Genomic DNA, 20,199 nt, shown 5'->3' with positions numbered 1-20,199 from the left:
TAAGTCGCCCCCTGCTGGCCGCTAGAGAGGACGCAGGTTTAAGGCGCCCCCTGCTGGCCGCTAGAGAGGACGCAGGTTTAAGGCGCCCCCTGCTGGCCGCTAGAGAGGACGCAGGTTTAAGGCGCCCCCTGCTGGCCGCTAGAGAGGACGCAGGTTTAAGGCGCCCCCTGCTGGCCGCTAGAGAGGACGCAGGTTTAAGGCGCCCCCTGCTGGCCGCTAGAGAGGACGCAGGTTTAAGGCGCCCCCTGCTGGCCGCTAGAGAGGACGCAGGTTTAAGTCGCCCCCTGCTGGCCGCTAGAGAGGACGCAGGTTTAAGTCGCCCCCTGCTGGCCGCTAGAGAGGACGCAGGTTTAAGGCGCCCCCTGCTGGCCGCTAGAGAGGACGCAGGTTTAAGTCGCCCCCTGCTGGCTGCTAGAGAGGATGCATGTGTGTGCGCGTGTGGACTCTGACCCTCTGGTCCAGCAGACTGAGACAGGGACTCTGAGGTCTTCGTGGTCTGTCAGAGCTGTAGGGGTCTGAGGGGTCTGACAGGTCCTGACACAGCGAACAGGTCCACTCTGACCTGTAAGACAAAGAGCAGGGACGGACAAACACAAATCAGTTTGCTGTTGTTTTGTGTTACCTTCACTGTCTGTACCTCTGTGTGTATATTGTGTAGGCTGCCTCTCTCTCTCTCTCTCTCTCTCTCTCTCGGCCGCCCACCCTGAGTCATGGTTCTGCTCGAGGTTTCTGCCTCTTAAATGAAGTTTTTCCTTGCCTCTGTCTCCTAGTGCTGCTCTTGGTGGGAACTGTTGGGCTTCTGTAAATATCATCACAGAGTACGGTCTAGACCTGCTCTTTTATGAAAAGCGCTGTGAGATAACTGTTGTTGTAATTTGGCGCTATATAAATAAAATTGAAATTGAAATTTTGTTCGTTGTTAAGCTAATGACAGTAAATAAAGACTTCCTGCTGATTTTTCACATAAAAAGTGTTCTAGAAAAGGGAGATATTCCATCTTTTGAGTCACCAGCAGGTTTTAACGTGACACACCTGTGAAGGTAACATGTTTTTTTGTGGAACTAGGAACTTTCTTTACAATTTAGTGAATCATTTGTACTTAAAGCTATTTTATAGTCACAATTAAACAGTTTTGTGTCTTTTTTGTCAGCTCCGCTCTTTAGCGTGCTGTGCTCACCCCTCAGTCAGGGTAGGGACCTGTTCACCGGGTAATCTCAGTTAAAAGGTGTGGTCAGCGACTCTAATCTCAAATACGTATTTTGTAAACATATCCTCAAGGTCAACAAGATGTCCGTTCTGTGAGCGCTGAGAAATAAACCAGTGTTTGTTCTCAGCCCTGCTTTGTAAGTGGGAACCTGGTGTTTGGACCTGCTGTCTCTGGCTCTGAGGCCGAATGAGTGAGGAGAGCTGAAAGAGCATGTTATCTCTCCAGCTTCAGGGTCAAACATCGTAAGTCTGGACAGCTCAGAGAAGATCAGTCTCTCTGAGTCCAGGGTTACATGCAAAATGTTTGGACTGTCATCACTCTAACATTAATTACATCACTTGTAACGTACTTTTTGTCATGGTGTTGGATTTTTTTTCTTTAAAGCTTAAGTGTGTACGTTTTGGTGCCATCTAGTGGTGAGGGTGGAGAATTGCAGCCAGCGGCTCATGGTGCATTCAGGTGCTCCTCTGATAGACCCATTTCCTGAGTTGTAAAATCGTTTTTCCGATTTCAGTGTGTTCATGTGCTTTTAAGTCAGAATCAACATGGATGCTGCTACAAAGACGTGTTGGATTAATCAGAGCGTTTAAACAACACGCAGACATCTAGTTCCCTCTGCATGGACAGAGTGTATTCAGTGTAGTGATGAAACGCGCTCTGTAGAGCAGTTTGTCCATTTGGGCTACTGTAGAAACATGACGATGCAACATGGTGACGTCCCTGTAAGAGGAGCCGCGGCGTTTATAGATAGAAATGTCTCATTCTAAGGTGATAAAGACAGAACACAGCTGTAGATATTAAATTGTAGATCCTTCTAAATATCCGGGGAAGCGCGTTAGTGCAGACTTTAAAAACGATGACGCAGGCGCTCATGTTTGGCTTCCTGACTGGGTCTTATCCATTATCTCAGTTCCACTTTGTAGTCATTCCATGCAAAAACCCTCTGGTGTGGTTCTTCACGGGTGTTGTTGTTCTTTGTCTCTAGTAGAACTTTCTTCTTGTGTTGAATCTTCTACGACAGTCTGCACACATATGCCCAGTGTACGTTCTGATATTCAGCTTAAACGCCGGTGAGGACCGGTTTTTATTGGTGCAATCAACTAACTAACTTATTAAATATACTTCCGGTTATAAAATGAAGTCTTACAACAGATCTTGAGTCTATGTGAGATGCACATGTGATGAACTATTTCCCGACGGGCTCTCAGTCTATCTCAAGTGACTGTGTCTCCACTCAAGACAGTAAACCGCTAAGCTAAACGAACGTCCTCTAAGAGAGAGAGCGTCCGAAGAGGGTGTCCAAAAGCTTCTTGTTAAATTGTTGTGCATTAAAAGTATTATACTCAGATTTTTGAAACACCACAATGCATTTTGTTTAAATAAATTGCACTTTATTCTTTGTTATGTTTTAAGAAACAGCACATACTGTGGGTTTTAATGATGACCACTCTGGAAATCTTGGCTGCTTTTTGAAGTAGATAAGAATCCAGGTGCTGGTGGGAGTGGAGGAAGTGGTAGCATTAGCAGAATGTAAACAGTGCAGAAGGAAGTGAGCAAATGAGCGTTTGGTGCCAAGAAAAACCAGTATGATCCAGTTTTAGTTGGGAAGTCCCAGATTCTCCGCTGCGGGAAATGACCTAATGTTATGAAATGTATTGTATAACAGAGAATGTTGGTTTTTGGAACATTAAGTGTTTGATTTACGGTAACTACGCAACATCGACTGATGGCGATATATTTTAAACGCAGCAGCTCCGCCTCAGTTCGTCTGAGCCTGCCAAGATGTGAACTATTTTTGTTCCGATTTTTGACCGACTCCTGTCCATTTTGACAAAGATTTTTAAAGTGGTGAAGACGGGTTTGGGGTTTCTGCTGGCCTCGCACTGAGGCTTGCATCTGCAAGCCATGAGATCATCTACCCACTCACACTGTGGTTATCTGATCTCTGGTGTTCCTGCCAGCAAAGCGCCAGATGTGCATATCTGGCTTCCTGTTTTCAAACCGCACAGCTCTAGAACCAGATCAAGCCAGTTTGAACCAGCTACACTCACATCCTTCCTATCTACTGATTAAACGTGGACAAAGCAAGCTAAGCAATAAATCTTTCCATATGTTCAAGCATCATGTTTACACAACATTGTGTTGTAATAAAGCCACGCCCAATTTAAGCAACAATTAACAAATTTAATGCATCAAATGAGTATTGAGGTATAAACATTTACGTGTGGCCCCTACGAGTATTTATGTAAAATTATACGTAAAGACACAAAAGTAAAAAGGTATTAAAAAATTAAATGACAAAAGTCTTTTCACAACTTTAGATCAGCAACGTCCGTAGACGATCCTACCAAAGTTTCCGTTCGACGAGGTCAGTTTTTGAGCAGTGATAAAAAGAAATCCAGGTGAATCCAGAGATAAAAATGATAAAATTTGACTCCAAACAAAGCCGTTTGAGATTATTGCAAAAACATAAAGTTTACTGTCATAGCGCCACCATGAGGTCAATGAGTGCCTTTTATTTGCCTGAATAGTGGGTGGAATTTGCAACCAGACAATTTTAGTGAGTTTTCGTCTCTAACATCAGCCTCTGACTCTGCAGGTGAAGTAAAGTATGTTGTTTTTTCCGTCCGTGGAGTGTTTCTGTTTAACCTCTTGCTTTTCTGGATCGCTGGTTTATTTGTTTTTTTGTACTGATTCTTACCAGATGTCAGGTCCGACAGGGGGAACGTGACAGTCTCTGTGGTATCCTCGACCGCAGGACCAGCAGATTATGGACCCGTTGGCTGATCCACAGGCCGAGCAGGAAACAATCTGCAGAGTCACGGGAGACTCTGGGGGTGACAGCGGCTCCATTAAGTCGTCTACGATGTCATCAACATGGGACTGTAACACAGCAGAGAGGAACATGTGGGTGGTTTAACGGCACCTGGGCCCTGTGAGTTCTTCAAAGCAGGCTCAAAGGAAAACTGATCTGTATCATTACAGTGTGGGCAGCAAGGAACAGTGGCTACCAACCGCTCTAGCTACAGCCCAGGGACCCTTCAGGCTCCTCTAGCCCAGTAGCAACCGCTCCATCTATGGCCCCGGTACCTTCAGACTCCTCTGGCCTAGTATCTAGTATCACTTTAGCCTCAGCCCAGTGACTTTCAGGCTCCTCTGACATGGTATCAACCGCTCCATCTAGAACTGACCACTCTATAACCTTGGTCCCAGGACCTTCAGCTTCCTCTAACCCAGTATTAACTGCTCCAACCACGGCCTTGAGGAAGACTTCCGTCTCTTCTTACCGTAAACCGGCTGCTCCAGCCTCAAACCCGGGACCTTAAGGCTTCTCTAACTCAGTATCCACCGCTCCAACCACGGCTACAGGGACCTTCTGTCCCCTTTAACCCAGTATCAACTGCTCCAGCCATGGCCCCGGAATATTCAGGCTCCTCTAAACCAGTATGAACCCCTCTACCCATAGCCCTGGGACAGAGTTCACACTCCTCTAACCCAAAACTGGCAGCTGCAGCCTCGGCCCCGGGACCAACAGGCACCTCTAACCAAGTATCAACTGCTCCAGCCACGTGCCAGGGAAATTCTAGGTCCTCTGGCCCAAAACCGGCCTCTCCAGCCTCGGTCCCAGGACCTTCAGCTTCCTCTAACCCAGTATTAACTGCTCCAGCCATGACCCGGAACCTTCAGGCTCCTCTAACCCAGTATCCACCGCTCCAGCCATGGCCTTGAGGAAGACTTCAGTCTCTTCTAACCGTAAACCGGCTGCTCCAGCCTCAAACCCGGGACCTTAAGGCTTCTCTAACCCAGTATCAACCGCTCCAACCACGGCTACAGGGACCTTCTGTCCCCTTTAACCCAGTATCAACTGCTCCAGCCACGGCTACAGGGACCTTCTGTCCCCTTTAACCCAGTATCAACTGCTCCAGCCACAGTCCCGGGACTGAGTTCAGGCTCAGGAAAGTCCGCACCATGGCCCAAACAAAAGTTTGTGCTTTGATTTGGTTTCACATTGCTAATATGCGAGCACACTAAAAGAACTTTACATGACGTACTTGACTCCTGTCGTCATCATTTGCGTCTTCCTATACTTGACATTGATTGATTTGTAGAATGGAAGAGCGTCTGATGTCAGCATGTTGACAGTTCCACTGGTAGCTGTATGTAGTCATACTTTGTATTTCACGCTCTGGACAATTTGACCTTTATTGTGCATCATACTCGTTCACATCCACAAATCGAAATGGACTGGATCCAGCCCTGCTTCAGTCGGTTTACTGCTGAACAGAAACTCTATTGCACCTCAAAAGAAAAATCGAAAAGCAATAAAAAGCTCCAAAATTTTCGTTGTTGTAATAAACTTTGCATCAATAAAACTTGAATGAACAGATGCATATCGTTGCCACTTTATTGTTGTTATTATTTTGGCATTACTACCTGCAGCAACGATACTCGAGGCTCGTTCAAATTCGCTAAATAAATGTCCTCGTTGTGCAAACATTATATCGTCGCAGCCGGTAGGAAAGGAGGACAGACCAAAGAGGTTAGTGGCAGTTTGCTTCCATAGTGGCGTTCTGTTTCAAAAGATGAGCGGTCAGGGTGATTTATAACTGTGTCATTATTTTAATGCATTTCTTCGTGCATTAGTTTGTTTCCAGTTTACATGGTAACCACCAAACTTCCTGTAAATAGTCTGAAAGTCTGAACTACGCAAAAAATGCTTTTACACTAATGAGCCGAACCATGGTTCAGTTTGATCCGGACCGGGACTACCTCTTTTTGTCGGACCAAATTTCGTCCGCTTAAATGATTTAAGTCACGTTTGAAGAAAGGAGCCGGGTTGATTGGGTTATCCTGTAAAATAAATAACTTTGTAAACACAACAGTGTTAAATGTCATGATTCGCCGGTGACCTCCTACCTGAGAGTCCTTGCTCATCTTTTCCAGGTAAATCTCATCTTTAGCATCACCGGGGACCAGGCGATAACCAGTGAGGGTACGTCCAGGGTGGGGCGGGGATACAGGCAGTCTGAAAAGACGCACTCTGGGCTGCCATTTGCTTAGACTGTAGTCCGGGTGTCCGATCTCAGCAATCGGTTCGTCTTTGTCTGATACTTCAGGTGTAAATGGCTTCCCTGCAGCTTCAGTTTCTTCAGACATGGTGGACGTCGGTTCATTCTCTGCATGTTCGTGCTGCCTCGCTACAACCTGCTGTACGCTGCGATCACAGGCGGAGTCCGCCACCGCCTTCACCACCGGACTCTGCTGCTGGTGTTTCAGAGGGCTGGTGGTGGGACCCTCGGAGGAGTTCAGAGCGCCGCTTGTAACTTCAGTTGTTGTGGTCACAGGAACACTGGATTGGTTGATGCCTGTGCAGGAGGAGGGAGGAGGAGAGTTCACTGGAACAGGTGAGTCAGTGTCACAGGTGTTCTCGGTTTGAGGAAGGGTCTCGCAGGAGGGGGTAAGATAGGTAGTTGTAGGAGGAGTGACGGAGGATGAGTAGGAAGGACACAACTGATCGGATGTGGTCGTCCGTGATGCCGTGAGATGGTCGTCTGGAACAGGTGGGGCAGTGTGGGGGAGGGGCCTGCAGGTGGGAGCAAGACAGGTGGACGTGGGTGGCGTGACAGGGAGGGGAAGACACAGCTGCTGGAGTTTCAGAAAGGCAGAATTAGGGCTGATTTCAGAAGACAGAGCGCCACTGGTTACAGTTGTAGAGTTCGTGGAATTTAGAGGTTGGTTGTCTGCTTTTTGCTCGTGGCTTGGCAGAGTTGTTTGACTCAGTCCGACGGGGATTTGATTTCCTGTGGTGGCTGCGGGGCACATCTTAAGACTGCTGCAGTTTTCCTGCTTTTGAAGACAGGCGTTTCCAGGTAAGGCGTAAGACACCGTCTGATTGAGCAGCACGGGAAACTGAGGCACCACTGACTGGAAGCCGGAGGGCCAGCAGGACAACTGGTACGCCGTCTGTGTGTTGGTCATCAAGAAGGCGGTGTTGCTCTGATGGGGAGCCATCAGTTGGTTCAAAACTGTTGAGGGTTTGGCAAGTTTGACAACCGCGAAGGACGGCGATGCACCTGCTGACGAGGTGAAACTCAAGCTGACAGGCTGCAGTTTCACTGAGGTAGGAACATTATTCAATGGCAGCAACACCGGTTTCAGGTTAGTTCCCAGGTGAGAGAACGTCCTCACAGAAGAGGATGGACCCTGTGCAGTTGTAAGGGAAGTAACTGTGGTGGTTGTGGTCACAGGAATAATGGATTGGTTGGAGCTCAGGCAGGAGGAGGGCGGAAGACTCAACTGATTGGACGAAGACATACGTGAAGAGGGCAAGCTGACCAGAACAGGTGAGTTAGTGTCACAGGTGTTCCCAGTTTGAGAGAGGGTCGACAGGAAGGTAAGAGGAGTGGCTGAGGACTGGGACGAGTTGGACGACGTGAAGGAGGTGGAGAGTGACCTGGAAGAGTAGGGGGGAGGAGGACCCAACGGACTGGACGAAGAATTTGACACTGCAGAGGAACAGTTGACTGGAACAGGTGGAACAGGTGAGTCAGTGTCACTACTGGTCTTGGTTTGGGGGAGTGGTGCAGGACGGGTGCAGTTGAGATGGGAAGATGAGGTGGAGGTGGAGGAGGCTGGAGTGGCTATGTTCTGATTTGAGGATTTATGCGGGACAGAGAAAGGGATCCATGAAACTTGAAGTTCACCTGGAAACAGAAACGTTACGTCAGCAGCAGATATAACCAAGAAACTGCTGTGGAAGTGTTCTTTACTCAAAACTCCAACCCTAACCCTTACAGGAAGTGCAATAAAACCTTCACGAGTAAAAAGCCAATTCTTCAGCAGTGTTTCCTCTATATGTGGTCGGGATTCAGGAGCTACTAACATTTCCCACTAAGCTCTACAAATGTTTTCACTCGCACAGTGCGGGAGCGCGGCAGCACTCAATGCTCGGCCTGCTTCTTCTCCTCGTTCTATGCAGAACTTACGTGACGGTGTTATAAGAGCAGAGTAACTCCTATTGGGAGGTGCGGAGCAAGTGCTTGCTTGTCCAAAAATATTCTGGCAGTAAATGTACGGTGTCTGTTACAGCGTGTCGGCTTCTCAAGACAAAGAAAAGTCTGTTGTTTCCCAGCTGCTGGAAAAGTGAAGCCGGTTAGCGCTACGTTAGCGAACATCTCCCCTTCAGACTGAGCGGCTTCTACAGCAGCTACAGAGCTGCTCTGTGACTGAACATTACTCAGTTTATAGAAAGGAACTGGAAGCTGGATTTTACTGGAGTCTACTTGTCCAATGTTGAGAACATCAGGTACAAACTTGCAGCTGACTGGAGGAGCTGAGGTTAGGAAAGCTAATTACTGATGCAAACTAGTCCTTTGAAGCTAATGAGGAGACGTTTGTTTGGATTTTAATGTGCACATAAAATCTCATGTTGCCTATTTTTTATATTAATGTCTACAGATAAATGTCAGAAGCTGTAAAATGAAGACACAAAACATGAAGAGTCGTATCTGTAAGGATTCTGAGGTCACATTAACAGGGTTTTAGGGGTGATGCCCAAAACATGCTGTGCCATCACTGTAAAATCACTGTGGAGCAACAGAACCAACCAGATTACTTTCTCCAGATCTGAAGGTTGGAGTTCCTCCAGCAGACTGATCTTTGGCTGCTCTTTGTTCAGAGATATGGTGAAAATAACGTGAAATTACATATTTTTCATTGGAAAATGTAGAATTTTCTTGGGGGAGGAGCCCAAAACCCCACTGAAACATTCATGTAAAGCTCCCATTAAACTGGGAAAACACTGCAGTTTGAAGCTGTTCTAAGGCGCATCGCGTGCTCATGGACACAAGAGCAAAGTTGCTGAGACGTGTTGTGTTGGGGTTTTATATTCAGACAGAAATTTTGCTTCACCTCCGCTGCTACAACTCCATCCTAAGGGAAACACTGATCAGTAAGCCTGTTCAGCAAGTAGCGTCCAAAATTACGCCTTTGACTCTTTGGCCATAGGGACTGGTTGATGGAAAAATCCACCTGACAAGCATATTTATTACGGACCAAAATAATAAATGGCCTTTTATTGTTTCAGTACATTTTATTGAAAACAAACTAGAAGGAGGCTGTGAAGGAATTTTAGGGAGACAGGTTTCCCCAGATCAGATCAGATGTTAGGGTCAATTGCTGAGCTGCAAAGCCAAAGGTGACAGTCAGGGACTCTCCACAACAGTAGGTCAGACTCTGTCTCTGCTTGCTGGGTCGAAAGACTGACGCAGCTGCCTCGGTAAGAATGAATCTGTATCCTAAGTAACCCAAGGTCGAGATAATCTTTGTTTCATTAGAGACACACTGATTGTCTCAGTGCAGGAAGGGTTGCATGTAGCCTGAATGACACACAGCGAGACTTAAGAAAACGTAGGTAAGCATAGTGTCTTCTTTTGAACCAAAGAACAAATACTTCGGTAAAAGTCCAAGTAGTGAATGGGGCAGTGGATAAGACACTTACCTTAGGTGTGGAGACAAGGGTTCAATTCCCACTTCAACACATCAACCAATGCGTCCCTGAGCAAGACTCAACCCCTCGTTGCTCCAGAGACGTTTGACCTCTAATATTTTTAGCAATTCTAAGTCGCTTTGGATAAAAACATTAGATAAACGAATAAGTATAAATGCAAGTCGATGCCAAATTCTGAAAACCCTGACGGTACTCATTCTTCTACAGTACAGATTATCCAAAATGTGGAAGATGGAGACAAGTGTAGCAGCAGCGACAGAGGGTGGAGTTAGTTCAACATTTTACATCCGTGGGTTTTTGTGGCTCCGTGTCAAAGCCTTGTTTTTTTTCCAGTCTTGGAATATGTCGAAGAGCTGATTTAGGCAGACGTTTCAACTCAAAATCACCAAAGATGATGCACTGTGCAGCGCTTAGGCAGCATTGCTTCACTGCTGTTAGACTGAGTTTCAGAAATGTGACATTCAAAAAACATCTTGGGAAGGACGTCAGAACTGACGAGGTCAGATCCGCAGATACAGAGGAAAGAGAATAAAATCAGACCAAACAACAGATTTAAATAAAGATAAACTTACCAAACTTCAAAATGGCCTCCAGAGAAGTCCTTTCAGTGACGACATTCATCTGAAACATGGTCTGAGGAGGAGATGAGTCCCGATCAGGAAGGTTCTTCATCTGAGACTCAATCTGCAGACGGATATAGGACAAGGTCAGGACAGGTCTGTCTGAAGCAGCTTGGCTGATTTAACCACCTGAAGAAGCAGTACGAGTCATATTTCTCTCTGTGGAGGTGTTTCCTTGGTTTGAATCGATGGTCAGGTAGTTTCTTCACATCATATCTTATTGTCTGGTGTGTTTGGGGAGCTGTGTCCAGGTCTGACATCCCAGTCACTCTTCCCTTCATTCTCAAATCTGACCGGCCCTCTTCTCTTCCCATACTGAAAAAAAATTCTGCTAACCCTGATGACCTAAACAATTACAGACCAAAGTCCAACCTTCCCTTTCTTTCCAAAACATCGGAGAGGGTGGTGGCCACTCCACTACAAAACCATCGCAACTTCAATAACCTCCCTGAAACAGCCCTTGTTAAAATCACCAACTGACTCTGGCCTACCAACCATCCTCACCCTCTTAGACCTGAGTGCAGCATTTGACACAATGTTTGGTGCTTTCGTCTTGTGGAGGCTGAAGGCTGACGGCACAAATGAGCCTCCAAAGCTCTTTGAGGATCGGGGCTGAAGGAGCTCCTGAGCTGCCTCAGCTCAGCATGGAGAGGATGAGAGGGGTTGTCCATGATGGTTTTCAGCTTCCCTCTCATCCTCCTCTCAGTCACTGCCTCCACACTGTCCAGTTTCATCCCCACCACCGAGCTGGCTTTCACCAGCTTGCCCAGTTTGTTGGCGCCACAAGTCCCCCTCCCCAGCACACCACAGCAAAGAAGATGACACTGGCCACTACAGACTGGTAGAACATCTGAAGGACCTGAGCCTCCTCAGGAAGAACAGCCTGCTCTGTCCTTTCCTGTAGAGGGCCTTGGTGTTTGTTGTTGAGGTGCACCCCCAGGAGCTTGTCGGTGTCCAGCATCTCTACCGCCTCACCGCCTCTTGCTGCACCTGAAGCTCCTTGGTTTTTTCTGTGTTGAGCTGGAGGTGGTTGCTGTCACACCATCCGATGAAGCTCTCAATCAGGTCTCTGTACTTGTCCTCGCTGTCATCAGTGATACAGCGGACGATGAAGGAGTCTTCTGAGAACTTCTAGAGGTGGCTTGTTCCAGAGTCAAAGCAAAAGTCAGAAGTGTAGAGTGTGAAGAGAAACCGTGACAGGACAGTTCCTTGGGGTGTGCCAGTGTTGCTCACCACGACGTCTGACATCCTGCGGCCTGTCAGCGAGGTAGTCAGTGATCCAGGCCGCCAGGTCCTGATCCACTTGCATCACAGAGAACTTCTCAGCCAGTTGGAGAGGCTGGACGGTTTCAAAAGCACTGGAGAAGTCGAAGAACATGATCCTCACCGTGCTGTGTGGCTCCTGCAGGTGGGTGTAAGCTCTGTGAAGCAGGTAGCTGATGTCAGTCTGGTACGCAAATTGCAGAGGGTCCAGGCAGTCACGTACCAGAGGCTTGAGGTGCTGCAGCACCAGTCTCTCGAAAGTCTTCATTACACCGAGGTGATACTGCTTGAGGGATGGAGGGTGAGGGGGGTCCAGGCAGCCTTGTTGTGTCAAACCTGTTGAGAATCTGGTTTCTCCCCAAGCGCGAGCCGGCACTGCTGATGGCGGAATGTTCAGGGACGTTCCCCATGACAGGACTTGTATCTCCACCGGCTCCCTGTCTTCTTTTTCCTCACCGTCACGCTGGCACGACATCCTCGCCTTCGTATCCTTAACTTCGCCGGGATCTCCTTCGGACATTCAAAAGGTCGATCCCGAAACTGTAAGAGCTCCTCACGTGAGTAGACTCCAGTGTTTTGTTTTCTGGTGGTCGTGGTGTCCATTGTTTGTGTAACAATGTCCTGTTAACGGTAACGTTAGCCGTTGTCCTGACTGATTAATGAAGATCATTCTAATTGGCAGCAAATCCACCCTCTCCAAACAGCAAAACCTCATTATTAATATTGATGGTTTCCCGTCATGCTGTCATCCAAAGTAAAAAGCCTCTGTCACCCTGGATAACACCCTGCCCTTTGAATCCAACATAAAAACCATCACCAGGACTGCCGTTTTCCACCTCCGCAATCTCTGAAGACTCCGACCCTCTCTCTCACACTCCAGCACTGAAGCTCCTCCGTGCCTTTGTCTCTTCCCATCTAGACTACTGCAACACTCTCCTCACTGGTATCCAAACCGAACTTATAAATCGACTCCAACTGGTTCAGAACTCTGCAGCAAGAATCACATATACATATCACACCTACTCTCACTCCGCCTCTCCACCATGGGAGCCTGAGCCTTTAGCTGCTCGGCCCCCCGGCTTTGGACCACAATACCCCCTCAAAACTCTGAAGCACATAGTCTTTAGACTTATTTAACCCCTGACTTCTGTAATTGTTTTGTCTTCTTATTTTAAACTTGTACTGTTTGAATTATGACCTTTTTATTACCTTGTATGCAAGATGCCCTTGAGTGTCCTGAAAGGCGTCCACTAAATATAATAATGTAATGTATATGATGTACCTCAGCCGTGTAGGCTAGCAGAGTCAACAGGTCGCTGGCGTTCTGGGCTTTTTCTGCAGTTTCAGTCACCAACTGTTGATTCTGCTGCATCTGCTTCAGCTTCGTCATCTTCCTCTGAATCGTCTCACGCTCCAGCTCACACACCTTCTGCTCACAAACAAAAACATTCACATGCAATAAACTGTGCAACAACTCCCAAAACTAACATCGTCTGACAAGTTGTTTTTTCTAACCAGGCGGCTTTTATGTTAGAGAATTTCACTTGTTTCAACTTTTTTTGTTCTTAAGTAGCAAGTCAAATGTTCTTGTTCTGTTGGCAGATAATTTAGCTTATTCGAAGTAATATTTCCCCCATTTCATTGCTTTTTTCCTTGTTTTTGAGAGCTCAGTTTTTGCAATGCACAGGTCAGAAACGTCATCGTACGTCTGCATTAATTAGAGCTCAGAAGCAGCAGGCCGTGTGCAGCGAGTCCTGCGGTGTGTTTACAGCTAGCAGCTGATGGAGTTAAGTTAATACTGTGTCCGGAGTTATTGTTTCAGGTTTTCGTCAGTCAGGAGGTTTCTACAAGGGGCTGAAGTCAGTCACCTGCTCTCCAAAACAAACAGCTGATTACAACAGGTCATAAAGCTCATTAAGAAGCCGTTTTCTGTTTAGGTGTTTTTGCTTTCTACTGGGGGCAAATAACCACCGAGGTCGTCTGCTCTCCAGAACAAATAAAAAAATAAAAATTTGTTCATTATATGTTCCCATCGTGCGTCTCGTTCATTATATTGTTCCCATCGTGCGTCTCGTTCATTATATTGTTCCCATCGTGCGTCTCGTTCATTATATTGTTCCCATCGTGCGTCTCGTTCATTATATTGTTCCCATCGTGCGTCTCGTTCATTATATTGTTCCCATCGTGCGTCTCGTTCATTATATTGTTCCCATCGTGCGTCTCGTTCATTATATTGTTCCCATCGTGCGTCTCGTTCATTATATTGTTCCCATCGTGCGTCTCGTTCATTATATTGTTCCCATCGTGCGTCTCGTTCATTATATTGTTCCCATCGTGCGTCTCGTTCATTATATTGTTCCCATCGTGCGTCTCGTTCATTATATTGTTCCCATCGTGCGTCTCGTTCATTATATGTTCCCATCGTGCGTCTCGTTCATTATATTGTTCCCATCGTGCGTCTCGTTCATTATATTGTTCCCATCGTGCGTCTCGTTCATTATATTGTTCCCATCCTGCGTCTCGTTCATTATATGTTCACATCCTGCGTCTCGTTCATTATATTGTTCACATCCTGCGTCTCGTTCATTATATTGTTCACATCCTGCGTCTCGTTCATTATATTGTTCACATCATGTGTCTCGTTCATGTCTAACCGTCGCAGGTCTTCAGATCACCGTGGAAACAACGGACTGCAGAAACCTTTTAGTTTCTTTAAAAGTAGATCCTGAGACTGAAAGTAGAGGTGGCTAAACTCAGCTTCTTCTCTTTTAGAAATATAACATATCCTTAATATAATCAACCAATGACAGGAGACTTAGTTTCCATAGAAGAAGAACACATGTATGAAGTAAAGGTACAGTCCAGGATTCAGACGTCTTCTCTGAGAGGTCTCTTTAAACAACAGGTGAGATCTTCCTCTTCAAAATCATTTCATTTAGAGTCCAAAGCCGACAGCAAGTTGCTTCTACAATAGTCTTCTCTCAATATGTTCAGACTCGTTAACATTCACAGTCTGTTCTGATAAAAAGTAGAAAAAAGGGAATAAAGTTGGAGTAAAACAGAGTCTCTGTAAAGTTACCTTGATCTCTTTTAAAAGTTCTTCCATCCTCCTTTTCAGGTGTTGAGTTATGATAAAGTAGGACTGCTGCAGCTCCTCCTTCAGGTTCGACTGACTCTCAGACACCTGCTGCAGCCTGAGACACAACAACACAGGTGGCTTTGATTTTGGAGCTTAGTAGCTGGAACATGAAAACCAGCAGCAGCAACCTAAGACTCAAACAGATGCTTTCACTGTTAAGGCCCATTTATACTTCTGTGTCGAATCCACTCAGTTCGCCTGCGTCGCGTTACGGCACCAGAGAATTGGATTTGAGAATCCGGTCAATTTTCAAAAATAACACGTTGTGCAGATTCCCAGACAAAAGAAGAAACCAGTTAACTATGTAGCCGAAATGCTCCCTGTGGGATATGCAGCCATGCAGACGACGGGACAAGCGGGTCGCAGAGAGCCTGGACATACTTGAGTTAGCCCCCTAGCGGATTCACGTTTAATCCTCCACACGCAAGTACGCTGACAAGTATGTGAACGGTGCTGTTTGTGTCGGCGACGCCCGTCTGCGCCTATACATTGTTAAAAAGCAAGGATGTTGGGGGCTTTACGGGTAGGCCTAGCAGAGGACAAAGGACAAGTTGTCCCGCTGCTGAGACACTTCCAGTGGAAGTTGACGCCACTGCAGTGACGGAACAGGTTATGAGCAACACCCCAAAGATCTCACAGACGTCCAGAAGCAGTTGTACATTTGTTTCAGCATCGCCAAAGTCTGTCAAAACTTAACGTGCCTTTATTTCTGAAAGTATTGTTGGACGTTTTGTTTTGCTTTAGAACAATGTTTTGTTTGGTCTCCCAGTAAATAACCCACAGGGAACTGTGAACTGGTTCCACCTCCTCCTGATAAATGTAAATCACTGAAAACTTACTTTTTTGTCTTTTCGAATGAGTTCAAACATTTTTTCCATTCAAAAGGTCCCGAAAGCAAAAAGCAGCTAAAACTGTTTCAGCTTATGTTGTATTTAAAGTTTTTAATCCCTTAGTGCGTTTGGCATTAATGGGGGGGACCTGGGAGAAGAAGTAAGAGTTCATCGAATAGTGCAACCTGTACAAGAGAATTGTAAGAGGATAGAAGAAGAAGACGCACAGGTATGAACAGTCACGCTGGCACGAAGCCTCGACACAGAAGAATAAACTTTAAACAGCAGCAATCATCATTAACCTCATTTAATAACCATCAGGGGCTACACGGGCGTCCTGCAGGAACCTGTTCGTGTACCTGGTCTCCATGTCCAGAAGACTCTGCCTCGCTGTGGCTCGCTGTGCTCTGATTGGCTGAACCAGGTCATCCAGCTGCTTCTTCAGGTTGCTCAACGCTTCGCTAACAAACTGATAGCTGAGAGGAGGAGGCACAACAGGTGAGTGACCTTCACATACGTTTACCAGGCGAACTCCGCCTGCACCGCTCACTGACTCTATACTGAGGAACCTTCAGCCTGATTCTAACAGCTGAGATGTGGAACAGTCCCGCTCGGCGTACCTGTGGTTCATGTGAGTCATGAGCTGACAGTCTCTGCAGGTGACCTGTTTACAGGTGAAACAGAAGAGTTTGAGCGGCTCGGAGGGGTGGAGCCTGCAGAACTTGGTGGGAGGAGTCGAGACGCATCCTGGAGACAGAAGACAGAGACATCATTAACCAGCTGCTCTGTCTTCCTTCATTAATATATATATATATATATACACACACACACACACACACACACACACACACACACACACACACTTATACTGCCGTGCAAAGGCAAAAGGCCGTAACTTTGATATTGGTCGAAAATGAGTTATTGTCATTTTTGGAACATTAAAGATCTGCTTTATCATGAGGGCAAATATCTTGAGTCAATGTAGTTGTTTTTTGGAGAAAATAGTGGTTTGTTTTTGCTGAAACTTTAAAATCCCCAGAGAAGCTTTGTTTTGCTACACTTCAAAGTGAAGTTTTATGCCCACGTATAATAAATGCATGTCATTGAAGCACTTCGGACACAAACACAGCTTTACTGAAGTATAATGTTAGAGTGTTTTTACTAACGTAACATCTAGTTTTTAAGAAGGTCCAACGCTCTCGAGGTAAAATGTTGGTGGAGATGCCTTTGAAACACAGACACCTAGATCAAGGTTAAAAGGATGTATATATATATATATATGTAATTAATGAAGGGAGACAGAGCAGCTGGTCATTGGTTGATGCTACAGTGAAATGAAGTTGCAGCTCCGGTATCAGCTGTTACCACCCGTCACTACAGGTGTCACAAGAACAATAACAGCGTAACATTGGTAGAATAATATTTCCTGCCGATCACAGTTACTTTTACAGCTGCAAGCGTTTTCTAGTGAAGCATTTAGTACGAAAATATCATTATGGATTTACCTCGTTTCTAAGAGTCTGTTCACACTGTGAAAATATCAAACAATAATATGATAATTACACGTTTATTTGGAAGTCCGGGCCCCACAGAGTCTGCTTAAAAAAAATTTAAAAAACCCTTGAATGAAAGTAGTTGAGGACTCCTGATCCACAGTGAGGTGAAACCAAGCAGAACCACGTTTCAGCACATATCAACAGGGTCTGACCTGCCGCCGGCTGGTTGAGGATCCTGTGGGATCTGGTCAGAGTGACTCTGCGGTGAGCCGACACGCAGACGTCGCACAGAGCTTCGTTACAGTCCAGACACCAACATCTGGCCGAGGAGTTGTCGCAGCTGCTGCACTGAGGAGATAAGAGATAAGACAGGGTTAGTGGAAAGCTCCCGTCTCCAGGCGTTGGTGATAGTCTGAGCTCAATTAACTCTTTAAACCCCGACTGGGCTGAAAAAGCAGGACGGATGTCTGTTAGTAAAAACAGCAACAAGCAGCTGAATAAGGAGAACAGCCCTCGACTGGATCGACATCCATCAGGAAATTTATGACTTTCTCTCTGAGACACAAACAAAATGTGAAAAATCCTGGAAATCTTACTTGAATAACAATTATATATATATATATATATATATGGATAATACCACGGAAAAGTTAATTAATTTCTGCAATTTATTTCAAAAAGTGAATTTTTTTATATATTTTAGAATAATTAACATGAAGTGAAAATATTTTTCAAGCCGTTTTGTTTTAATCTTGATGGTTGCGGTTTGCAGCTCAGGGAAACTAAAGCTGCAGCATCAAAGCGGAGAAGTTTGAAAACGCTGCCGACCCCGTTTTTCATTTTAACGGGCAAAAACGGAGGACTTTAGAAACGACGACTCAGACGCTCACGCTCGGCTCTCTGATTGGCTCTAATAAGTCATGCAAAGCAGAAACACGATGCTGTTGCCAGAGTTTTAGATTTGGTATTTTTATTAAAATATTTGTACCGTGTAAATAACACCTACTGTCGGGTCGGAAATAAGGACCGGCCAGGCCAGTGAAAGACCTGGTCCCTACCCTAACCAACGTAATAAACTCAATAAAATTACTCTATTAGATTTCTTCTTTAGTCAAAAGACGGCGTAGTCAAAAACTTCACTGGAGACGGTCAAGAGTCGGTGCAAAAGAGTTTATTCCAATAAAGGACTGATAAACCCGAGCAACATCCCTGCAGGTCTCAGGATGGAACCGAGTTGGTGGTCAGCGAACATCGCCTTATATTCACCTTAAGCTCCACCTTGTCCCTCCTTTCAGGTGGGCGTTACATCTTAACTCCTCCTTATCTCCTCCTTCTAGGTGGGCGTTACTCCTTAACTCCTCCTATGGTGTTCGCTGACCATTCCTCCCCTTTGGTGGATCTCTTATCCTCTACTGCCATCTAGTGGCCTTTTTCCTGTACTGTTTTACCAAATTAACCCTTTCATTAATGTTACAATTTCCACTTTTTAACTATTATTATGTGTAATTATTGTTACCATTTATCTCTCTTTATATTTTTTACACTACTGGATTTAGAAAATCCACCAATATGTTTCAACTTCAGTCCCACCGTATTTTTTTAAAAGTTATACAGGCATAGTTTGACACCATTAAAACTTAAACACTTACAATCATATTTTTTAAAAGAATTGATAAGGAATAACATATTTCATACATGTATAACGTGATTCAATGAACAATTACATGATTTAGCAGTGCCAACCATGAGGGTGCTTTGTCTCATACAAGTTAACTTTCAGCAGCGCAGAGCTTGGTTGCATGCAGTACCCAGCCGTACCAGGCGCCATAAATCACAACATGTCATGATCTCATTCTTGGCTTCGGTTCGCGATGATCTCAGCCCTGGCGTACGTGACTTTCTGCACGTGCCTTGCTTCTAATGAGTGGGTTACGGTTGGCTAGGTTTTGCCTGCGCGGCCTGAGCAGCTCCTCTGCTCATTAAAAAAACACACGTTCATGAATACACAGAGTATCGGAATAATGTATGATAAACACACAGAGTATAAGAATAAAATATGAGTTTAAACTCACTCCTTAAACACTCAGTAGTTATACACTCAGTAGTTTAAACACTCAGTAGTAAGCACTCAGTAGTAAAACACTCAGTTCAAACTTCACACTAAAAGAATACTCAGTAGTGAAACACTCAGTAGTTATAACATATTGCAAACTATTGATAAGGTGTATAAATATAGAAAAAGAACCTAACAATCAATCTAGGACTTAGGCCTTTTGCAATCCATCTAGGCTTTAGGCCTACATGATTTAGAATAATGATTTAGGCCTTATGCAATCAATCTAGGCTTTAGGCCTACATGATTTAGAATAATGATCTAGGCCTTATTCAACACTTCCCTCCTTTGCGGCTGTGAGGCCGCACAGTCAATCACCTACACTGTAATGCACAGATAAATGGGACCTACTATCCCGTGATTACTGGTTCAACACGTAGATAGCACACTAATGAGCTGAATACGTGGATCCTCCAACTTGACTTGTGTTGTGCAGCATTTTGGCAATATACTAAGTGAAGTAGTGCTTTTGAATCATGGGGTGTCACTGAAACTTGAGTTTCAAGGCCATGTTAGCATCATGAGATGAAGTGTGGATTAGGTGACAATAAAAGTACCACCCATGATCTGTGGTTCAACACATGTCTGCATCCGGATCCAAACAGCACTTGTATCTTAATACGGGAAATAAGGAAAATGTAAATATAAATATGTCCACGTTCTGGTCAAGGGGAATCATTGACATTAGAGTGCCTATCGCCCGAGACTCAGCGGTTCAACATGTGTACAGGTGTGCACAAGGATCCAGGACCTTACATAAACATGTGTACTAGTTACTTTGGCGTGTGCTGTTTTTTGGCTATCATAAGTTTAAGCAAGCTCAAAACTTCTGTGCATGAAATGATCATGTGCGTGAGCTGTTTTTTTGCTATAATATGTTGTGCAAGCATAAATCGACTACATATAACAAACAAATATATATAAAAACTTCCAGTGATGAGACTAAAAATGTCCATCCCTAGAGGAACAGTTACTTCATTTGGACGATGTACATCGCTGTTTCCAGTTGCTCACAGCGTTTC

General features: G+C 45.3%; 1 protein-coding gene across 1 annotated transcript in view; it reads right to left on the bottom strand.

Annotated features, from left to right (window-relative positions):
- Nucleotides 1-20,199, bottom strand: part of trim33l (tripartite motif containing 33, like) — a 26,052-nt gene that overhangs the window by 5,211 nt on the left and 642 nt on the right. Inside the window, exons 2-10 of the mRNA XM_046045506.1 lie at nucleotides 17,277-17,510; nucleotides 16,189-16,315; nucleotides 15,928-16,044; nucleotides 14,679-14,793; nucleotides 12,882-13,028; nucleotides 10,289-10,400; nucleotides 6,125-7,911; nucleotides 3,909-4,090; nucleotides 451-562 (exon numbers count right to left, since the gene is read on the bottom strand). Of these exons, the coding sequence (XP_045901462.1) occupies nucleotides 451-562; nucleotides 3,909-4,090; nucleotides 6,125-7,911; nucleotides 10,289-10,400; nucleotides 12,882-13,028; nucleotides 14,679-14,793; nucleotides 15,928-16,044; nucleotides 16,189-16,315; nucleotides 17,277-17,510 (2,933 nt within the window). The remainder of the gene's footprint in view (nucleotides 1-450; nucleotides 563-3,908; nucleotides 4,091-6,124; nucleotides 7,912-10,288; nucleotides 10,401-12,881; nucleotides 13,029-14,678; nucleotides 14,794-15,927; nucleotides 16,045-16,188; nucleotides 16,316-17,276; nucleotides 17,511-20,199) is intronic.

The sequence above is a fragment of the Micropterus dolomieu genome, linkage group LG03 (assembly GCF_021292245.1).
Source record: "Micropterus dolomieu isolate WLL.071019.BEF.003 ecotype Adirondacks linkage group LG03, ASM2129224v1, whole genome shotgun sequence".
NCBI classification, from domain to species: domain Eukaryota; kingdom Metazoa; phylum Chordata; class Actinopteri; order Centrarchiformes; family Centrarchidae; genus Micropterus; species Micropterus dolomieu.
Note: the sequence above shows the minus strand (reverse complement) of the source record. Positions and strands in the feature narration are given on the sequence as shown.